General features: G+C 41.5%; 1 protein-coding gene across 2 annotated transcripts in view; it reads left to right on the top strand.

Annotated features, from left to right (window-relative positions):
* The window catches only part of LOC139546801 (glypican-6-like), a 118,774-nt gene that overhangs the window by 39,912 nt on the left and 54,984 nt on the right, over positions 1-23,878 (top strand). For both annotated transcript variants that reach the window (XM_071355593.1, XM_071355595.1), the window contains exon 3: positions 16,773-17,164. In XM_071355593.1, coding sequence (XP_071211694.1) covers positions 16,773-17,164 — 392 coding nt within the window. The remainder of the gene's footprint in view (positions 1-16,772; positions 17,165-23,878) is intronic.

A 23,878-nucleotide genomic window follows, 5' to 3' on the forward strand; every position in this document is an offset into this window, starting at 1 on the left:
AGACTAATATTTGAATTGTTTTGTTTTTCACACACAGAAATAGCATCCTTCCAAACTGCCTTTTCATGCCTCTGACAGAGGTCTGTCTGATCTGTGGTAATTGTCTTTGCTCTGATTGTTTTTCTCCCCTGCTTTAATTCCCATTTAGACATAATGATGTGTTGTCTTGATCGTGGTGTTAAGAGTTCATGACTATCCCAATTCTATTTCCCTTCCACACTAATAGGCCAATGTGACTTGCATTGAGCTTCCTAAAGATTAAGAGGCATTTGTCGATATCATATTACTTGCCCGAGATCATATTGATTTCCGTTGCCCCTCATACGGATGAACACTATGCCATAACAATTACACCCGTTCAAGGAGAAGAGGGAAATGGAATTCAGTTCCTTTTTCTTCTCCTTTTTTTAGCCGGTTGTCGATTGACAGGGCCCACGCCAACAGCCCTCTCACCCCAGCCAGTAGAATATGACTCACAACAGCAGCCCCATAGGAATAATCCCCAGGCATGCATGGTATAAAAGGTCAGACTGTCATGTTCTCCACAGTAACGGAGGCCTTCCTCTCAGACTCATTCCCGTCCCTCAGACAGCGTCCTCCCCATCGGGCCGATGGCAGGCTCCTCTCCTCTCGGTAATGCAAGCCTCTGATTGACAGGTGGATTTGGGATTATTTTCCCCGGGGCAGGAAAAGTGCAGGTTTCAAGCAGAGGCATTAAAGATAGAGGAGATGCTTATATATGCCGAGGCGAGCATCCTAAATCCATGCAGCCCTGATAAACACACGAGAGAGGGAGAGATAGAGTGAGACAGGAGAGGAGAAACAGAGAGAGAGAGATGGAGAAAGAGGAGGGAGAGAAAGGGAGTGTGTTCTTCTGTGGGCTGGCTTTATCCCTGCATTATAGCGCCCAGAGTAGCATGGATGGAGATAAGATGGTGTGTGTGCTCTGCTCTAGGAGAAATCACAGGCAATGTCATTTTTATGATGTGAAGCACAATGGGGAGCTTCGCTGATACAGTACTCTTGAATTGCTTACTTGTATGAACGAGTGTAGCTTTTAATCTATGGATGGGGTATGGATTTAGTGATCTCTCACTTGATAGGAAGTTTTTCCTAGCCACTGTGCTTCTACTGTACATCTGCATTGCTTGCTCTTTCGGTTTTTAGGCTGGGTGTCTGTATATGCATTGGGCTCCAGAGTGGCGCAAAGGGCTAAGGCACTGCATCTCAGTGCAACAGGCTTCACTACAGTCCCTGGTTTGAATCCAGGCTGTATCACATCCGGCCGTGATTGGGAGTCCCATAGGGCGGCGCACAATTGGCCCAGCGTCGACCGGGATTGGCTGGGGTAGGCCGTCATTGTAAATAAGAATTTGTTCTTAACTGACTTGCCTAGTTAAATTAATAAAATAAATTGTGTTTTGTGACAACTGCTGATATAAAAAGGGCATTTAAAATACATATGATTTGATTGATAGAAAAACCAACCCAAAACTGAATTCAATCCCCAGCTGTTTACTCCGTCGATAATTTCCAGATCTATCAAATTCAACATTTATTTGAATAATTTGAAGTCTATATTTTAAATCAGGGGTTGGAAACGAAATGATTTTCCAATCGTTCTGTTCCAAGCAAAACCCCTACTTCTTTCATTCCGTTCCAGTGTTCCGACCAGCATAATAAAGTTCTGAACCAGTTCGAACCACCTATCTCATCCCCATATTGTTATTTATCCTCTTGCTCTTTTGCACCCCAGTATCTCTACTTGCGCATCATCATCTGCACATCTATCACTCCAGTGTTAATGCTAAATTGTAATTATTTCGCCTCTATGGCCTATTTATTGCCTTACCTCCCTACTCTTCTACATTTGCACACACTGTACATAGATTTTTCTATTGTGTTAGTGACTGTACGTTTGTTTATGTGTAACTCTGTGTTGTTTTTGTCGCACTGCTTTGCTTTATCTTGGCCAGGTCGCAGTTGTAAATGAGAACTTGTTCTCAACTGGCCTACCTGGTTAAATAAAGGTGAAATAAAATAAAAATACATTTAAAAAAAGTAACAGTTTGTATAGTCCCTTTTTGTAAAATAAAATCCCTGTGAAATCAACATAGTTTTTACATTTAGCTCATTAATTTACTCCACCAATTAGTGTGGATAGAGCAGCTTTCTATGGAACGGGTAAGCTAGTTGTTTACATGGTTGATGCACAGATACTGTAAGTGCAGATGTGAGATGTGACTTACATTTCACAGGTAGGGTAAGAGCGAGAGAGAGAGTGGACATGAGTGGGGTTGGCTTGAAGTGCTGAGCATCATGATATGACTTGAATTGGAATGTGTTTAGGATATTACTAGCGTTATAACTTCACTGAATTACAGAATTATATACTAGACATTAGGAATATTTTTGGAACAAAAAATAACATGATGAACCGGTTGTCAAAATTTTAACATGACGGTTCTGTTCCCGGAACACTAGAGATCACTTTTATTTCCGGCTCTGTTTCCGTTCCTAAAATAATTACGTTCTTTTTTGGTTTTCGATCCTGAACTGGTTCCAAGCCCTGATTTAAAGGATGATAATTTGATCGTTTTGGTCTACTGATCTACTGATTTATACTGTAAAACTATTTTATTCCCATGCTGTGAGTGGATGTCATGAGGTTCAATTAAATTGATCTGCTTTGTAAATTCTTGCATGCTCAAACCCTGATGCTCAGGGCTGCAAAAGGATGATCACGTAAAGTCAATGTTGAGGTGGCTGCATCTTTAATATTGACGCTGTTATAAATGACCTACCATATGGTGATTGATGGCAGCGTTTAAATAGTCTCCTGTTACCACAGGATGTTTCCTTAATTATGTGACCTCCACATTTTTACTGTCGGCTTGAACGTTCCTGGCGTTGTGGCTTTGCTTGAAGTATTCTCTCACGCCAGCAGCATCAGAACGTTCTCGGTTGCCTTCAGAATCCACAATGTCACTGGGTGAATGCTTCAACTGTCAAGTGTTGCCTTGAAGACTGGGGACATTTTTTTTTTTTTTTGTGGAAAAGCTTTGGATCACTGTGAATCTCTGTAATTTTGATTTGTCCCATAGCTTTCATGAATCACAATTATTTTGGCTTCTGTGTTGTTTTAGAAAGCCCTGTAGTGTGTTACTGCTGGTAATGTCTCAGGGGACATTGCTATAATTAACTATAGTCCACAAGGCCCCACTTTACACTGTGGCCCCTGAACAGGCCCCAAATGACCCAAATCAATTATCTTCCAAAAAATAATGATCAAGACACTGGAGTGCCCCACAAAATAAATCTTAGTTCTCAAAGAGTTGTCAAGAACTTGTTTTGCCTTTTCTCTTTGTGGACGTTCTCATACACAGATACTTACATTTTGTTAGAACAGATAGACTTCTGACCGCTCTGGTCGACCTCAGTGAGAGAGTGACTGCATCCTAGAGAAGCAGTGACGTAGCTACACTTTGTCAAAGTGAGAATGGCTCCATTTAGCCTCCTCTCCTGTGCTCACTGTGAGGAATGGCGGACATATTGAGCTTTATCTGCTGAAAGTAATGAACTCTTTGCCAGTTAGGGGTATTAACATCGCTCTTGTCCAACATTTCTGCCTCATTGTCCTCTCGGCTCACAGCTTTCGCAGTCAGTCATTTTGGGCAGACCTCTTAATTACGGCGATGTATTGAGGCCTTAAGTGAGCTCTACTTGTAATTGGCAGTTTCTGACATAATTCCTTAATACCTGATTGTAAAATATGATCCTATTCATGGATTTGCTGTAATTATATTAAGTCGTCTTTTTTACTAAATGTATTATTCACTGAACTGTATTGAGGTCACCCATAATGTGAGTGATAATTATTCATCCTAATTGTACTGGAATAAAGCTTGGAATGGTATCAAATATTCTGACTATATAAAAAAAGATGTTCCGCCTTAATTATGTTGATTATATTCGATTAATAGCCGTGCTGATCTGAAAGGGAGAAGAATTGACTGCACACAGATATTTTCTTATCCTCAGCTGCACATTCTTAATCAAATTAGTTTCAAAGCTGTCATTAATCAGAAGAGATATCACTGGGTGCCATATTTAATTTTTAATTAATGAAGCGAAGTTGATTAAGCACAAGACGAGCTTGAAACACACTGCAATAAGTACAAATCTTTGCTTAAATAATTCAATATATAGTCTTCCATTGTGTCTCAATTCTCTCAAGGGTGCTAAAAAATGACCTTATTTAAACAAACTTCACTAAAGACAAAACTTTACTTTCTGGAAGTTGTTTGGAAGTGCTTAACACGTGCTAACTTCTTTCTGGAAGTGATAAGTATGTTTACCAAATTAAAGGATGACAAATTATTTGTCATTGGTATTTCTTCTGAACGCATCACACTGGTAAAAGACAAAGGTGTGGAAATGTAATTTGATGCTTTTATGTCCCACGGGATGCAAACATGTCACTGGAGTCCAACAACAGCAACATTAAAGAACAGGTAAAAACAGAAATACTAAAGGATTTGTTATAAAGTGAAAATAGAATCCAGAAATGGCATGCCAATTACACCCCATAATGTAAACACCCAAATGTTGAGACATTTCAATCTGTCACGCTTCAGAGAAGTGTAAACAGTGAACCACCACACTCTTCCAGCATAATGTATTTCTAAGCATAACAAAAGCTCTTTTAATACACTTTTGGATGAAAATAACAACTGTTTGCCTCGTTAATACAGATGAGTGAACGCACTGTCCTGTGTTCTCTATGAAATAATAAAGTACTGTACTTGGAGATCAGTATTTAACGCTTATCCTCTCGTCTCAGTGGGCTTTAGATGTCATAAATACTGAGCCATGTTGAGTAGAAAACCAACTGCTGGTAAATCTGAAGCAATCTATCTTCAACACTGTCTCTAAGGGATAAGGATGTAAATAATCAAGGTTACCTTCCCAGTCACATGTAGGCAGGTGTGAGAGATTGTAATGAAAGAACAACCAAGGTGTCTGGTGGTGGTGCTACTGCACCAAGGACATAGTACAAGCAGTTTGATGAAGCAAGATTATGCTAGATTGCATATTAAGTTACAGTATGATGTCTTCAGGTAGGATAATTAATGGAGGGAGAAAAACATACTGAGCAAGACAAGACAACTTGAGCATTTCTTAAATGCAGCCGCCTTGCATGCAGATAGCACGTATTCTAGCAAAAGACGGATTCAGTATTAAAGCATTTCAGATCATATTTCCCAGGGATCGTTTCTCTCTGGTGTTTAGATTCTCGCTAATGTGTTGCTACTAATGTAATTTAATTTCACTAGCATTGCAGAGCGCTAATGAACACTTAGAGCCATTGCAATTTTAACAAGGCCCCTCTGATTCTGGCCTGATAAGTGATTGAAATGCACAGCTCCATATTGAGAGCAGTACGGCTCTGGGCTCTTGGCTAAACAGCATGTGACCCAACATGAACTGCACAGAGACCGCCCAGGGTCTTACTTTCTATATCATACCCTGTTATATTTATGAAGATAGGAGCGTCTTGATCTCTTGGCTTTTAAAGTATGAGCATCTGAGACAGGAGTAATAGATTTAATCCAAGCTCTGATACCTTCCTTGGTTTAGTATGTAAGTCATGGAGGTGTCTGCTATGATTAGTCCTGAATTGTCACACCCTGTGCTCCTAATTTGGAGGAAGTGGCATGAACCCTATTCAAATTTTATCTGGTTCCTTGAGCGGCAAGGCTATCATCATTGATAGCAGATGGTGGGAGACATTATCACCTCATTCCCGTTACTGACGACCCATATAGGTCATTCGGTAAACAATAAGCTGTGCGTAGGAAGTGAATAACGCAGGAAAGGAAGACGTTGAGAAAGGCATACTTATTGTCCTCTATAGTATCACTTCAAAAGTGTTTTCGTAATATGTAGGGGGAAAAATGGAATGTGTCCGTGCTGTTTGTACTTGATGTGTTGTCATTCCCATTAATGTCCAACAGAGTGTTTTTGAGGATGGCAGGTGTCATCTAGAGAAATAAAGATCTACCTTCACCACAAATACAGGCCTTATTGCTTTCCAGAATCACACCAAGAGAGCGTCCTTTGTCATTTCAAAAGGTAGTTTATATTGGAGTTGAAAAAAATCCCCAAAATGTGTGAATTCATATCAGAATGTAATCAGAGCAACAAACAATGGGCCTTTTGACAGGTAGTCTTTGTTTGGCAAGGATTTTAGTGAATTAACTTCTGAAATTACAATGGAGGATATCCTGCTGTCTGTTACTTTGATATGCACATTGCCTTTTTCTGCACCATATGTATTCCACTTTCTTTGCTAATTGCTTCTCAGTCACAAGCTTGATATCACAGCATGGTCACGATTCTAGTTATTCTGGTGTGTTATCCACAGCAGATGCTATTTATTCCCTAAACCATGCTTTTGGAGAAAATCCATTGTGCCTTTTGACAACTTAAGAAATAGAGATACCATTAAGTATAGAGATTTGCATGCAATAACCTTTAGATGTATCACATACAGTGCCTTCGGAAAGTATTCAGAAGTTGCTGGTTGTAACGTCCTGACCAGAGTTCTTATGTGTTGTGCTTGTTTTAGTGTTGGTCAGGACGTGAGCTGGGTGGGCATTCTATGTTGTGTGTCTAGTTTGTCTGTTTCTGTGTTCAGCCTAATATGGTTATCAATCAGAGGCAGCTGTCAATCGTTGTCCCTGATTGAGAATCATATATAGGTGGCTTGTTTTGTGTTGGGATTTTGTGGGTGGTTGTTTCCCGTGTCAGTGTTTGTGCCACACGGGACTGTGACGGTTAGTACGTTTGTTGTTTTGTGTTTTGTCTAGTTTTCATGTCATTAAATTATGGAAACTTACCACGCTGCACATTGGTCCTCCGATCCTTCTCGCCTCTCCTCGTCCGATGAGGAGGACGAAATAGACTGCCGTTACACTGGTCTTGCCACCTGAGAGAGAAATAAAACAAACCACATTTTATTTTCTGAAATAAATGACAACTTGTAGAGTCCATGCCCCAACAAATTGAGGCTGTTATGAGGGCAAAAATAAGGAGATGCAACTCAAAATTAGGAAGGTGTTCCTAATGTTTGATACACTCAGTGTTCTGTACAGGGCATTTGGAAAGTATTCAGACCCCTTGACTTTTTCCACATTTTGTGATGTTACAGCCTTATTCTAAAATTGATTAAATCGTTTTTTTTTCATCATCAATCTACACACAATACCCCATAATGACAAACCAAAAACAGCTTTGAATACATTTTGCCAAAAATATATATATATTACATTTACATAAGTATTCAGACTCTTTACTCAGTACTTTGTTGAATCACCTTTGGCAGCGATTACAGCCTCGAGTCTTCTTGGGAATGACGCTACAAGCTTGGCACAGCTGTATTTGGGGAGTTTCTCCCATTCTTTGCAGATCCTCTCAAGCTCTGTCAGGTTGAATGGGGAGCATTGCTGCACAGCTATTTTCAGGTCTCTCCAGAGATGTTTGATCAGATTCAAGTCCGGGCTCTGGCTGGGCCACTCAAGGACATTCAGAGACTTGAGACTTGTCCTGTTGGAAGGTGGAACTTTGCCCCAGTCTGAGGTCCTGCGCGTTCTGGAGCTGGTTTTCATTAAGGATCTCTCTGTACTTAGCCCCATTCATCTTTGCCTCGATCCTGACTAGTCTCCCAGTCCTTGCTGCTGAAAAACATCCCCACAGCATGATACTGCCACCATCATGCTTCACCATAGGGATGGTGCAAGGTTTCCTCCAGATGTGAAGCTTGGCATTCAGGCCAAAGAGTTCAATCGTGGTTTCATCAGACCAGAGAATCTTGTTTCTCATGGTCTGAGAGTCTTTAGGTGCCGTTCGGCAAACTGCAAGTGGGTTGTCATGTGTCTTTTACTATGGAGTGTCTTCCATCTGGCCACTACCATAAAGCCTGATTGGTGGAGTGCTACAGAGATGGTTGTCCTTCTGGAAAGTTCTCTCATCTCCACAGAGGAACTCTAGAGCTCTGTCAGAGTGACCATCGGGTTCTTGGTCACCTCCCTGACCAAGGCCCTTCTCCCCCGATTGCTCAGTTTGGGCTGGCGGCCAACTCTAGGAAGAGTCTTGGTAGTTCCAAACTTCTTCTATTTAAGAATGATGGATGCTACTGTGTTCTTGGGGACCTTCAATACTGCAGAAATGTTTTGGTACCCTTCCCCAGATCTGTGCCTCGACACAATCCTGTCTTGGAGCTCTATGGACAATTTATTCATCCTCATAGCTTTGTTTTTGCTTTGACATATACTATCAACTGTGGGACCTTATATAGACAGGTGTGTGCCTTTCCAAATCATTTCTAATCAATTTAATTTACCACAGGTGGACTCCAATCAAGTTGTAGAAACATCTCAAGGAGGATCAATGGAAACAGGATGCACCTGAGCTCAATTTCGAAGTCTCATAGCAAAGGGTCTGAATACTTATGTAATTAAAGTATTACTGTTTTCTCTTTGTCATTATGGGGTATTGTGTGTAGATTGCTGAGGATAAAAAAAAAATCAATTTTAGAATAAGGCTATACCAACAAAATGTGGAAAAAGTCAAGGGGTTTGCATACTTTCTGAAGGCACTGTATAATAGCACTATTGAATGGTATGAATATACAAACCTCCACTGCCAAGTCACATGTATTTCCACAAATCAAACCTGAGCAAAACAGATTGTCATAGCTAAAGCAAAATGGACTCTAGGTAGTCCATGTGTGCTTGAATAGGGCCAGCCTATTAAGAGTGACCGGCAGTATAACATTACTAAATCATAAACACTTCTGAAGTTTATAGGAGAATGTGAAGATAGACATAGTATCAGTGTGACTAGACACTCAGTGGTAACCTGAAAAACGTCCATCTCTTCACTGTTTAATTTTAGCAACAGGGTGTCATGTGAAAATGACATGGAAGTGTGCCAATCTTACACTCAGACAACCTTCATCATCAAAAGACAAACTGGTGTATTACTTTTAACTCATGTTAAAAGGTCAATAGATATAGCCATTAGCATATACACAGCATTGTCGTCCAAGGTGGCTTAGCAGTTCAGACGTCTTTTTCTGTTCCGTATTGTTCGTGTCCTGTATATATATATATTTACACCTTTCTTCGCATATCTTTTATCTATTTTATTATCCAAGAACTCAACTACAAAAGCTTTCCTGCAAAAGCTTTCCTGCAACCCGCTTCACCAATTACAAAAAGTATTATTTACCTCAATCTGAAAATCCATCGTGGAAGCTAGCCAGGGGCTAATTCAGAAGCTAGCCTGAAAGCTAACCAGAAGCTACTCCGATAGCTAGCCAGAAGCTAATCTGTAGCTGCCCCGAAATTAGCCGGTTTGCTGGCTAGCGTTGGTGTTTCAGCTGCCCACGTTTAGTGGTCATCAGCTATTCCTTTAGCTCGATAATCTACCGGCACTTTTGTGCAACGCGACTCGGACCGGAGCATTCCGGGACTCTTTTTCTCTCAGTTTCCCCGGATTCCAGCCGCAGGCTCTGGACACTTGCACCTTGATTTCGCAGCTAGCTAGCTGCAAACCGTGTGACTATTGGCTTACGTCGACCCCGGAGCAAACTCAAATCATTCTGGAGCTAGCCAGCTGAGGAGTTCCATCACCATCCGGACCCGTTTCTTTTGTTGCTGCTGCAGATACGGAACCCCACCGGGCCTTCACGACTGACTGCCGCGACTGACTGCCGACGTTATCTGCCCGAGGGATTTATCCAACTGGCACCTCCGTCCCGACGTTACCTGAACGCTCATCTGAGGCCCGCTAATCGTTAGCTGTCTTATCGGCTGCTATTTGAACAAGTATATTGGACAACTATTATTATTATTATTATTTATTTATTTTATTTTTTCCTTGGGTCACTATATCTATTTTGCCAATTTGGATTGATCCCCTCTACCACACGGAACCCCACTACACGGAACCCCACTAACCTACCGACAGAAACGCATGAGGTATCTACAAACAGACCTCCATCCTATGCTGCTACCGATAGCCATATACCCGGCCAGCTGTCTGGATCGCCACGACCCCAACCAACCTCTACTCACTGGACCCTTATTGATCACTCGATTAGCATGCCTCTCCTTAATGTAAATATGCCTTGTCCATTGCTGTTCTGGTTAGTGTTTATTGGCTTATTTCACTGTAGAGATTCTAGCCCTGCTCTCTATACCATATCCAACCTCTCAGTTCCACCACCCACATATGCGATGACATCACCTGGTTTCAATGATGTTTCTAGAGACAATATCTCTCTCATCATCACTCAATACCTAGGTTTACCTCCACTGTATTCACATCCTACCATACCTTTGTCTGTACATTATTCCTTTAAACTATTTTATCGCCCCCAGAAACCTCCTTTTACTCTCTGCTCTAGTAGCTCTAGGCGACCAATTCTCATAGCTTTTAGCCGTACCCTTATCCTACTCCTCCTCTGTTCCTCTGGTGATGTAGAGGTGAATCCAGGCCCTGCAGTACCTGGCTCCACTCCTATTCCCCAGGCGCTCTCTTTTGATGACTTCTGTAACCGTAATAGCCTTGGCTTCATGCATGTTAACATTAGAAGCCTCCTCCCTAAGTTTGTTTTGTTCACTGCTTTAGCACACTCTGCCAACCCGGATGTTTTAGCCGTGTCTGAATCCTGGCTTAGAAAGACCACCAAAAATTCAGACATTTTCATCCCCAATTACAAGATTTTCAGACAAGATAGAACGGCCAAAGGGGGCGGTGTTGCAATCTACTGCAAAGACTGCCTGCAGAGTTCTGTTATACTATCCAGGTCTGTTCCCAAACAATTTGAACTTCTACTTTTAAAAATCCACCTCTCTAAAAACAAGTCTCTCACCGTTGCCGCCTGCTATAGACCACCCTCTGCCCCCAGCTGTGCTCTGGACACTATATGTGAACTGATTGCCCCCCATCTATCTTCAGAGCTCGTGCTGCTAGGCGACCTAAATTTGAACATGCTCAACACCCCAGCCACCCTACAATCTAAGCTTGATGCCCTCAATCTCACACAAATTATCAATGAACCTACCAGGTACCACCCCAATTCCGTAAACACGGGTACCCTCATAGATATCATCCTAACAAACTTGCCCTCCAAATACACCTCTGCTGTTTTCAACCAAGATCTCAGCGATCACTGCCTCATTGCCTGCATCCGTAATGGGTCAGCGGTCAAACGACCTCCACTCATCACTGTCAAACGCTCCCTGAAACACTTCAGCGAGCAGGCCTTTCTAATCGACCTGGCCGGGGTATCCTGGAAGGATATTGATCTCATCACGTCAGTAGAGGATGCCTGGTCATTTTTTAAAAATGCCTTCCTCACCATCTTGAATAAGCATGCCCCATTCAAGAAATTTAGAACCAGGAACAGATATAGCCCTTGGTTCTCTCCTGACCTGACTGCCCTTAACCAATAGAAAAACATCCTATGGCGTTCTGCATTAGCATCGAACAGCCCCCGTGATATGCAACTTTTCAGGGAAGCCAGAAACCAATATACACAGGCAGTTAGAACAGCCAAGGCTAGCTTTTTCAAGCAGAAATTTGCTTCCTGCAACACAAATTCAAAAAAGTTCTGGGACACCGTAAAGTCCATGGAGAATAAGAACACCTCCTCCCAGCTTCCAACCGCTCTGAAGATAGGAAACACTGTCACCACCGACAAATCCACTATAATTGAGAATTTCAATAAGCATTTTTCTACGGCTGGCCATGCTTTCCACCTGGCTACCCCTACCCCGGACAACAGCACTGCCCTCCCCTCTGCTACTCGCCCAAGCCTTCCCCATTTCTCTTTCTCCCAAATACAGTCAGCTGATGTTCTAAATGAGCTGCAAAATCTGGACCCTTACAAATCAGCCGGGCTAGATAATCTGGACCCTTTCTTTCTAAAACTATCTGCTGAAATTGTTGCCACCCCTATTACTAGCCTCTTCAACCTCTCTTTCGTGTCGTCTGAGATCCCCAAAGATTGGAAAGCAGCTGCGGTTATCCCCCTCTTCAAAGGGGGGGACACCCTTGACCCTAACTGCTACAGACCTATATCTATCCTACCCTGCCTTTCTAAGGTCTTCGAAAGCCAAGTCAACAAACAGATTACCGACCATTTCGAATCCCACCACACCTTCTCCGCAATGCAATCTGGTTTCAGAGCTGGTCATGGGTGCACCTCAGCCACGCTCAAGGTCATAAACGATATCGTAACCGCCATCGATAGGAAATAATACTGTGCAGCCGTATTCATTGACCTGGCCAAGGCCTTTGACTCTGTCAATCACCACATCCTCATTGGCAGACTCGACAGCCTTGGTTTCTCTAATGATTGCCTCGCCTGGTTCACCAACTACTTCTCTGATCGAGTTCAGTGTGTCAAATCGGAGGGTCTGTTGTCCGGGCCTCTGGCAGTCTCTATGGGGGTGCCACAGGGTTCAATTCTTGGACCGACTCTCTTCTCTGTTTACATCAATGATGTCGCTCTTGCTGCTGGTGATTCTCTGATCCACCTCTACGCAGACGACACTATTCTGTATACTTCTGGCCCTTCTTTTGACACTGTGTTAACAACCCTCCAGGCGAGCTTCAATGCCATACAACTCTCCTTCCGTGGCCTCCAACTGCTCTTAAATACAAGTAAAACCAAATGCATGCTCTTCAACCGATCGCTGCCTGCTCCTGCCCGCCTGTCCAACATCACTACTTTGGACGGCTCTGACTTAGAATATGTGGACACCTACAAATACCTAGGTGTCTGGTTAGACTGTAAACTCTCCTTCCAGACTCACATCAAACATCTCCAATCCAAAGTCAAATCTAGAATTGGCTTCCTATTCCGCAACAAAGCATCCTTTACTCATGCTGCCAAACATACCCTTGTAAAACTGACCATCCTACCAATCCTCGACTTCGGTGATGTCATTTACAAAATAGCCTCCAAAACCCTACTCAATAAATTGGATGCAGTCTATCACAGTGCCATCCGTTTTGTCACCAAAGCCCCATATACTACCCACCACTGCGACCTGTACACTCTCGTTGGCTGGCCCTCGCTTCATACTCGTCGCCAAACCCACTGGTTCCAGGTCATCTACAAGACCCTGCTAGGTAAAGTCCCCCCTTATCTCAGCTCGCTGGTCACCATAGCAGCACCTACCTGTAGCACGCGCTCCAGCAGGTATATCTCTCTAGTCACCCCCAAAACCAATTCTTCCTTTGGACGCCTCTCCTTCCAGTTCTCTGCTGCCAATGACTGGAACGAACTACAAAAATCTCTGAAACTGGAAACACCTATCTCCCTCACTAGCTTTAAGCACCAGCTGTCAGAGCAGCTCATAGATTACTGCACCTGTACATAACCCATCTACAATTTAGCCCAAACAACTACCTCTTTACCTACTGTATTTATTTATTAATTTATTTTGCTCCTTTGCACCCCATTATTTCTGTCTCTACTTTGCACTTTCTTCCACTGCAAACCAACCATTCCATTGTTTTTTTTGTTTTTATTTTACTTGCTGTGTTGTACTCACTTCGCCTCCATGGCCTTTTATATTTTTATTTATTTATACATATATTTGTTTGCCTTCACCTCCCTTATCTCACCTCACTTGCTCACATTGTATATAGACTTATTTTTTTTTTCACTGTATTATTGACTATATGTTTGTTTTACTCCATGTGTAACTATGTGTTGTTGTATGTGTCGAACTGCTTTGCTTTATCTTGGCCAGGTCGCAATTGTAAATGAGAACGTGTTCTCAATTTGCCTACCTGGTTAAATAAAGGTTAAATAAATAAATAAAAAATAAATAAAAATGAAAGTCAATAGATATACCATTAGCATATACACAGCATGAGAGCACGTACAGCATTTGTAGACATATATATATATATTATATATATATATATATTATATATATATATATATATATATATATATATACAGTTGAAGTCAGAAGTTTACATACACCTCAGCCAAATACATTTAAACTCAGTTCACAATTCTCACAATTCTAGTATTTTATAGTAAACTGTATATTGTAGAATACAGTCACACCCTGATATGTTTCACCTGTCCTTGTGATTGTCTCCACCCCCCTCCAGGTGTCACCCATCTTCCCTTTTAACCTCAGTGTATGTACAGTTGAAGTCGGAAGTTTACATACACCTTAGCCAAATACATTTAAACTCAGTTTTTCACAATTCCTGACATTTAATCCTAATAAAAATTCAATGTCTTAGGTCAGTTAGGATCACCACTTTATTTTAAGAATGTGAAATGTCAGAATAATAGTTGAGAGAATGATTTATTTCAGGTTTTATTTCTTTCATCACATTCCCAGTGGGTCAGAAGTTTACATACACTCAATTACTACTTGGTAGCATTGCCTTTAAATTGTTTAACTTGGGTCAAACGTTTCGGGTAGCCTTCCACAAGCTTCCCACAATAAGTTGGGTGAATTTTGGCCCATTCCTCCTGACAGAGCTGGTGTAACTGAGTCAGGTTTGTAGGCCTCCTTGCTCGCACACGCTTTTTCAGTTCTGCCCACAAATGTTCTATAGGATTGAGGTCAGGGCTTTGTGATGGCCACTCCATTACCTTGACTTTGTTGTCCTTAAGCCATTTGCCACAACTTTGGAAGTATGCTTTGGGTCATTGTCCACTAGGAAGACCCATTTGCGACCAAGCTTTGGTCTCAAATCAAATTCCAAATTTTCAAATCAAATTTTATTTGTCACATACACATGGTTAGCAGATGTTAATGCGAGTGTAGCGAAATGCTTCCTGACTGATGTCTTGAGATGTTGCTTCAATATATCCACAATTTTCCTCTCTCATGATGCCATCTATTTTGTGAAGTGCACCAGTCCCTCCTGCAGCAAAGCACCCCTACAACATGATGCTGCCACCCCCGTGCTTCACGGTTGGGATGGTGTTCTTCGGCTTGCAAGCCTCCCCCTTTTTCCTCCCAACATAACAAAGGTCATTATGGCTAAACAGTTCTATTTTTGTTTCATCAGACCAGAGGACATTTCTCCAAAAAGTATGATCTTTGTCCCCATGTGCAGTTGCAAACCGTAGTCTGGATTTTTGGATGGCGGTTTTGGAGCAGAGGCTTCTTCCTTGCTGAGCGGCCTTTCAAGTTATGTCGATATAGGATATAGTTTCCTCCAGCATCTTCACAAGGTCCTTTGCTGTTGTTCTGCGATTGATTTGCACTTTTCGCACCAAAGTACATTCATCTCTTGGAGACAGAACGCGTCTCCTTCCTGAGTGGTATGACGGCTGCGTAGTCCCATGGTGTTTATACTTGCGTATTATTGTTTGTACAGATGAACGTGGTACCTTCAGGCATTTGGAAATTGATCCCAAGAATGAACCAGACTCCTGGAGGTCTACAAGTTTCTTTCTGAGGTCTTAGCTGATTTCTTTTGATTTTCCCATGATGTCAAGCAAAGAGGCACTGAGTTTGAAGGTAGGCCTTGAAATACATCCACAGGTACAACTCCAATTGACTCAAATGATGTCAATTAGCCTCTCAGAAGCTTCTAAAGCCATGACATAATTTTCTGGAATTTTCCAAGCTGTTTAAAGGCACAGTCAACTTAGTGTATGTAAACGTCTGACCCCCTGGAATTGTGATACAGTGACTTATAAGTTAAATAATCTATCTGTAAACAATTGTTGGAAAAATTACTTGTGTCATGCACAAAGCAGATGTCCTAACTGACTTACCAAAACTATAGTTTGTTAACAAGAAATTTGTGGATTGGTTGAAAAACTAGTTTTAATGACTTCAACCTAAGTGTATGTAACCTTCCGACTTCAACTGTATATATATATAGGATATGCTGTACATCAGAGATGGGCAACTTTGAATGGGGTGGGATTCACAAAAAATCTGAACTTGTCATGAGGGGCCGCAGTGGCTCGCGGATCTGCATCCCCACATCCATACCCACACATGCAGTCAGAGCCGGCCCTAGCCTTTTGGTCCCCCCCCCCCCCCCACCCTGCGAGCAAGCAAAACATTTTATCGGCCCCTCCTCTTGACAGCAGAGAGAACTAAATTAATTTCCTGCAAATCTACATATTTTGCCATGGCCCGTACAATTTTTTGTGCAGTTTTAAAGCAAGTTTTCTGCAATTCTACACATTTTTCCATTGGGCATAGAGAACATTTTGCCGTTTTAAAGCAAGTTTGCTGCAATTCTCCACATTTTGTCATGGGGCGGAGAGAATTTTTTCAAATTCTATAACTAATTTCATGCAATGTGCAATTTTACAGCTAATTACTTGCAATTCTACTTATTTTGCCATAGGGTGAGAGAAATGTTTGCCGTTTTAATATGATATCTGACTGAGAGTGACTAATAAAACAAATGGGGTCCCCCGGTCGGTAATTTGACCATGGTTACTAGAAGTTTAGATAGCTGGCTAGACTAATTTACCAATCTAAAATGTTTTTGCTGACATGGGCTGTCAGTGAAAAGCAGAAGAGAAAGACTGCTGATGCACAACCAAATTTAGGAAATTGCACCTGGTCTATTCTACTATTCTAACTCTTAACATTAAGTTGAGACTCCGACTGAGTTCTCAACCATAATTATTATTATTTTTATAATACATTATTTGAATTGTCTCTCTCTTTCTTCTCTTGACCAAGAGTTCTTCCTGGAGCTGCTGGAGAACACGGAGAAGTCCCTGAACGAGATGTTCGTGCGGACCTATGGCAAGCCTTACATGCAGAACTCAGAAGTCTTCCAGAACCTGTTTGCCGAGCTGAAGCGCTACTACACTGGGGGCAACGTGAACCTGGAGGAGATGCTCAACGACTTCTGGTCGCGGCTGCTGGAGCGCATGTTCACGCTGCTCAACTCCCAGTACGTAATCACAGATGACTATCTGGAGTGCATCAGCAAGTACACAGACCAGCTCAAACCCTTTGGAGACGTGCCCAGGAAGCTCAAAGCTCAGGTTACAAGGGCCTTCATTGCAGCCCGCACATTCGTCCAGGGGCTCTCGGTTGGTCGAGAGGTGGCCAACAGGGTGTCCAAGGTAAGCCAAGGAAATGAATGTGCCCTCATAAAAAAACTATTTTGCAGATATTACTAGGGTATACTGTAGTATTTACTATAATAATAAATAGGACTTATATAGTGTTTTTCAAGGATCCAAAGGAGGTGATTTCTCTTTGCAGAAACCTACTGGACAAATAATAAAATAACACATTTGACATAACCTGTAAGTAGGTAGGACAGGAGTCTTAATGGCAAGGTTCAACATTTCTGCTATTTTCTATAACCTATAACCTACTACAGTTTACTACAATGTAGTACATAATTATATAGTACCGTAGTATTATATAGTCAATTATAGTATTTTTTCCATTTGGGTATGAGGGTGTTAACCATGACTTATTTCCGTAATAAAATAATCTTCTTCATGCTATGATTACCAGGTAAAAATTGTTATGGGACAGTCTATTGCCATGAAGTACAAAATTCTATAGAAAGTGCTATTAATGAATGAAAGGTCCTACAGTGCGTTGTGTATTCTACAGTACACTACAAAATTCTACAGTAAGTGCTACATGATCAAAGGATACTACAGTGTGTAGCATACAGTGCATTCGGAAAGTATTCAGACCCCTTGACTTTTTCCCCAAAAATGTTCAAAAGTTTGGGGTCACTTAGAAATTTCCTTACAGAAGCCCATTATCAGCAACCATCACTCCTGTGTTCCAATGGCATGTTGTGTTAGCTAATCCAAGTTTATAATTTTAAAAGGCTAATTGATCATTGGAAAACCCTTTTGCAATTATGTTAGCACAGCTGAAAACTGTTGTTCTGATAAAAGAAGCAATAAAACTGGCCTTCTCAAGACTAGTTGAGTATCTGGAGCATCAGCATTTGTGGGTTCGATTACAGACTCAAAATGCCTAGGAACAAAGAACTTTCTTCTGAAACTCGTCAGTCTATTCATGTTCTGAGAAATGAAGGCTATTCCATGTGAGAAATTGCCAAGGAACGGACTATCTGGTGCAACGCTGTGTACTACTACCTTCACAGAACAGTGCAAACTGGCTCTAACCAGAATAGAAAGAGGAGTGGAAGGCCCCGGTGCACAACTGAGCAGGAGGACAAGTACATTAGAGTGTCTAGTTTGAGAAATAGACGCCTCACAAGTCCTCAACTGGCAGCTTCAATAAATAGTACCCGCAAAACACCAGTCTCAATGTCAACAGTGAAGAGGCGACTCTGGGATGCTGGCCTTCTAGGCAGAGTTGCAAAGAAAAAGCCATATCTCAGACTGGCCAATAAAAAGAAAAGATTAAGATGGGCAAAAGAACACAGACACTGGACAGAGGAGTGGCCAGCACAGTCACCGGATCTGAACCCTATTGAGCTGTTGTGGGAGCAGCTTGACCGAATGGTACGTAAGTAGTGCCCATCAAGCCAGTCCAACTTGTGGGAGGTGCTTCAGGAAGCATGTGGTGAAATCTCTTCAGATTACCTCAACAAATTGGCAACTAGAATGTCAAAGGTCTGCAAGGCTATAATTTCTGCAAATTGAGGATTCTTTGACTAAAGCAAAGTTTAAAGGGCACAATTATTATTTAAATTAAAAATCATTATTTTTAACCTTGTCAATGTCTTCACTATATTTCCTATTCATTTTTCAACTCATTTCATGTATGTTTTCATGGAAAACAAGGACATTTCTAAGTGACCCCGAACTTTTGAACGGTAGTGTACGTTACAGCCTTATTCTGAAATGGATTTCCAAAATAATAATTCCCATCAATCTACACACAATACCCCATAATGACAAAGTGAAAATAGGTATTTAGAAATGTTTGCAAAAGTATTACAAATAAAAAACAGAAATACCTTATTTACATAAGTATTCAGACCCTTTGCTACAAGACTCAAAATTGAGCTCAGGTACATCCGGTTTCCATTGATCATCCTTGAGATGTTTCTACAACATGATTGGAGTCCACCTGTGGTAAATTTAAATTGATTGGACATGATTTGGAAAGGCACACACCTGTCTATATAAGGTTCCACAGTTGACAGTGCATGTCAGAGCAAAAACCAAGCCATGAGGTCGAAGGAATTGTCCGTAGAGCTCCGAGATAGGATTGTGTTGAGGCACAGATCTGGGGAAGGGTAACATAATACTTTCTGCAGCATTGAAGGTCCCCAAGAACACAGTGGCCTCCATCATTCTTAAATGGATGAAGTTTGGAACCACCAAGACTCTTCCTAGAGCTCGCCGCCTGGCCAAACTGAGCAATTGGGGGAGAAGGGCCTTGGTCAGGGAGGTTACCAAGAATCCGATGGTCACTCTGACAGAGCTCTAGAGTTCTTCTGTGTAGATGGGAGAACCTTCCAGAAGGCCAACCATCCCTGCAGCACTCCACCAATCAGGCCTTTATGGTACTGGCCAGACAGAAGCCACTCCTCAGTAAAAGGCACATGACAACCCGCTTGCAGTTCGCCAAAAGTCACCTAAAGACTCTCAGACCATGAGAAACAAGATTCTCTGGTCTGATGAAACCACGATTGAACTCTTTGGCCTGAATGCCAAGCTTCACATCTGGAGGAAACCTGGCACCATCCCTATGGTGAAGCATGATGGTGGCAGTATCATGCTGTGGGGATGTTTTTCAGCAGCAAGGACTGGGAGACTAGTCAGGATCGAGGCAAAGATGAATGGGGCTAAGTACAGAGAGATCCTTAATGAAAACCAGCTCCAGAACGCGCAGGACCTCAGACTGGGGCAAAGTTCCACCTTCCAACAGGACAATGACTACAGGACAAGTCTCTGAATGTCCTTGAGTGGCCCAGCCAGAGCCCGGACTTGAATCAGAGCCCGGACTTTTTTTCTGCGTCATAGACTGGGAGACTAGCCAGGATTGGTGGAAAGATGAACAGAGCAAAGTACAAAGAGACCCTTGATGAAAACCTTCTCCATAGCACTCAGGACCTCAGACTGGGGCGATGGTTCACCTTCCAACAGGACAGAGACCCTAAGCACACAGCCAAGACAATGCAGTTGTGGCTTCAGGACAAGTCTCTGAATGTCCTTGAGTGGCCCAGCCAGAGCCCGGACTTGAACCTGATCAAACATCTCTGGAGAGACCTGAAAATGGCTGTGCAGTGACGCTCCCAATCCAACCTGACAGATCTTGACAGGATCTGCAGCGAAGAATGGGAGAAACTCCCCAAATACAGGTGTGTCAAGCTTGTAGCGTCATTCCCAAGAAGACTCGTGGCTATAATCACTGCCAAAGGTGCTTCAATAAAGTACTGAGTAAAGGGCCTGAATACTTATGTAAATGTAATATTTCAGTTTTTTTAATGCATTTGCAAAAATGTGTGAAAACCTGTTTTTGCTTTGTCATTATGGGGCCTTGTGTGTAGATTGATGAGGGGGAAAAACTATTTAATACATTTTAGAATAAGGCTGTAACATAACAAAATGTGGAAAAAGTCAAGGGGTCTGAATACTTTCCGAATGCGCTGTACACTGAGTGTATCAAACATTAGGAACACCTTCCTAATTTTGAGTTGAATCTCCTCATTTTTGCCCTCATAACAGCTTCAATTTGTTGGGGCATGGACTCTACAAGTTGTAATTTATTTCAGAAAATAAAATTTGTTTTGTTTTATTTCTCTCTCAGGTGGCAAGACCAGCAACTTTATTTCTTTCTCTTTTCTTGCCTTAGGCGGAAAGCAAATGGGCCAAGCAAATGAAATATGACTGAGGTATTTCACGTAGAACAAAATGTGAAATGTTCAGTGAATCTAGTAGAATTCATGGCTAAAATAAGCAGAACTTCATTTGATTATTTCATGCTAAAGGAAAAGGGCTGAATTACAGGAGTGGAAAGGTGCTGTACCTATAGAGATTGATTGATCGTAGGAGGTCATGGCACTGTTGTCATACAGATAAAATATCATGATACCAAAAATATATAATATTACAAAATCAAAATCTGTAATACATTTACATATATATATATATATATAAATATATACAGTGGGGAGAACAAGTATTTGATACACTGCCGATTTTGCAGGTTTTCCTACTTACAAAGCATGTAGAGGTCTGTATTTTTTATCATAGGTACACTTCAACTGTGAGAGACGGAATCTAACATTTTTGGATTTTCTGGATTTCTGGATTCCGTCTCTCACAGTTGAAGAGTACTGATGGTAGGCTTTGTTACTTTGGTCCCAGCTCTCTGCAGGTCATTCACTAGGTCCCTGGTGGTTCTGGGATTTTTGCTCACCGTTCTTGTGATCATTTTGACCCCACGGGGTGAGATCTTGCGTGGAGCCCCAGATCGATTGAGATTATCAGTGGTCTTGTATGTCTTCCATTTCCTAATTATTGCTCCCACAGTTGATTTCTTCAAACCAAGCTACTTACCTATTGCAGATTCAGTCTTCCCAGCCTGGTGCAGGTCTACAATTTTGTTTCTGGTGTCCTTTGACAGCTCTTTGGTCTTGGCCATAGTGGAGTTTGGAGTGTGACTGTTTGAGGTTGTGGACAGGTGTCTTTTATACTGATAACAAGTTCAAACAGGTTCCATTAATACAGGTAATGAGTGGAGGACAGAGGAGCCTCTTCTCTTAAAGAAGAAGTTACAGGTCTGTGAGAGCCAGAAATCTTGCTTGTTTGTAGGTGACCAAATACTTATTTTCCACCATAATTTGCAAATAAATTTATAAAAAATCCTACAATGTCATTTTCTGGATTTTCTTTTCTCATTTTGTCTGTCATAGTTGAAGTGTACCTATGATGAAAATTACAGGCCTCTCTCATCTTTTTAAGTGGGAGAACTTGCACAATTGGTGGCTGACTAAATACTTTTTTGCCCCACCGCACATTTTTTGTCCATTAAAATAACATCAAAATGATCAGAAATACAGTGTAGACATTGTTAATGTTGTAAATGACTATCTAGCTGGAAACGGCTGACTTTTTATGGAATGTCTACATATGCGTACAGAGGCCCATTATCAGCAACCATCACCCCTGTGTTCCAATGGCACGTTGTGTTAGCTAGTTTATCATTTTAGAAGGCTAATTGATCATTAGAAAACCCTTTTGCAATTATGTTAGCACAGCTGAAAACTGTTCTGCTGATTTAAAGAAGCAATAAAATTGGCCTTCTCTAGACTAGTTGAGTATCTGAAGCATCAGCATTTGTGGATTCGATTACAGGCTCAAAATGGCCAGGAACAAAGAACTTTCTTCTGAAACTCGTCAGTCTATTCTTGTTCTGAGAAATGAAGGCTATTCCATGCGATACATTTTCATGAAACTGAAGATCTCATACAACACTGTGTACTACTCTCTTCACAGAACAGCGTAAACTGGCTCTAACCAGAATAGAAAGAGTGGGAGGCCCCGGTGCACAACTGAGCAAGAGGACAAGTACATTAGAGTGTCTAGTTAGAGAAACAGACGCCTCACAAGTCCTCAACTGGCAGCTTCATTAAACAGTACCCGCAAAACACCAGGCTCAACGTCAACAGTGAAGACTCCGGGATGCTGGCCTTCTAGACAGAAGGCTCTGTTCTTTTGCCCATCTTAATTTTTTATTTTTATTGACCAGTCTGAGATTTGGCTGTTTCTTTGCAACTCTGCCTAGAAGGCCAGCATCCCGGAGTCGCCTCTTCACTGTTGACGTTGAGACTGGTGTTTTGCGGGTACTATTTAATGAAGCTGCCAGTTGAGGACTTGTGAGGCATCTCACACTACCGGTCAAAAGTTTTAGAACACCTACTCATTCAAGGGCTTTTGTTTATTTTTACTATCTTCTACTTTGTAGAATAATTGTGAAGACATCAAAACTATGAAATAACACATGGAATCATGTAGTAACCATTTTTTTTAAACAAATTCTAAATTTGTTTTTTATTTGAGATTCTTCAAATTGCCACCCTTTGCCTTGATGACAGCTTTGCACACTCTTGGCGTTCTCTCAACCAGCTTCATGAGGTAGGTAGTAAAACAATAGTACAAATAAAGAAAAACCCTTGAATGAGTAGGTGTTCTAAAACGTTTGACCAGTTGTGTGTGTGTGTGTGTGTGTGTGTGTGTGTGTGTGTGTGTGTGTGTGTGTGTGTGTGTGTGTGTGTGTGTGTGTGTGTGTGTGTGTGTGTGTGTGTGTGTGTGTGTGTGTGTGTGTGTGTGTGTGTTTATATATATATATATCAAAATATTAGTACAGTAGCTAAGAAAATGTTACCAGGAGTGAGAGCATTGAATATCATTTTCAGAGGCTTTTGTATATGCGTACCTGCCTGAAAATCAAACATACACTTGGGGTACAAAACATATACAAATGTCAGTACAGTAGCCAAGAAAATGTTACCAATATATTTCCAGACTAAACCAGGTGTTAAATGGTATCAGATTAAACATTACAGCATTGAAGATCATTTTGTAGTATTCTACAGTATACTACAAAATTCTATAGTAAGCACTAAACGGTCGAGGGATACTACAGTGTGGAGTATATTATTCTACAGTATACTACACAATTATATAGTAAGTACTACAAAGATTGGAGGGAAAATACAGTGTGGATAATAGTATTCTATAACGATACAGGGCGAGACGCAGATGCAGACAAGGGAGGCAGATGGTTAGAGTCTCTGATATTTATTATAAAACAAGGGGCAGGCAAGAGACAGGTCGTGGACAGGCAAAAGATCATAAACCAGGTCAGAGTCCAGAAGGTACAGA

The sequence above is a fragment of the Salvelinus alpinus genome, chromosome 20, assembly GCF_045679555.1.
Source record: "Salvelinus alpinus chromosome 20, SLU_Salpinus.1, whole genome shotgun sequence".
In the NCBI taxonomy this organism is placed as follows: domain Eukaryota; kingdom Metazoa; phylum Chordata; class Actinopteri; order Salmoniformes; family Salmonidae; genus Salvelinus; species Salvelinus alpinus.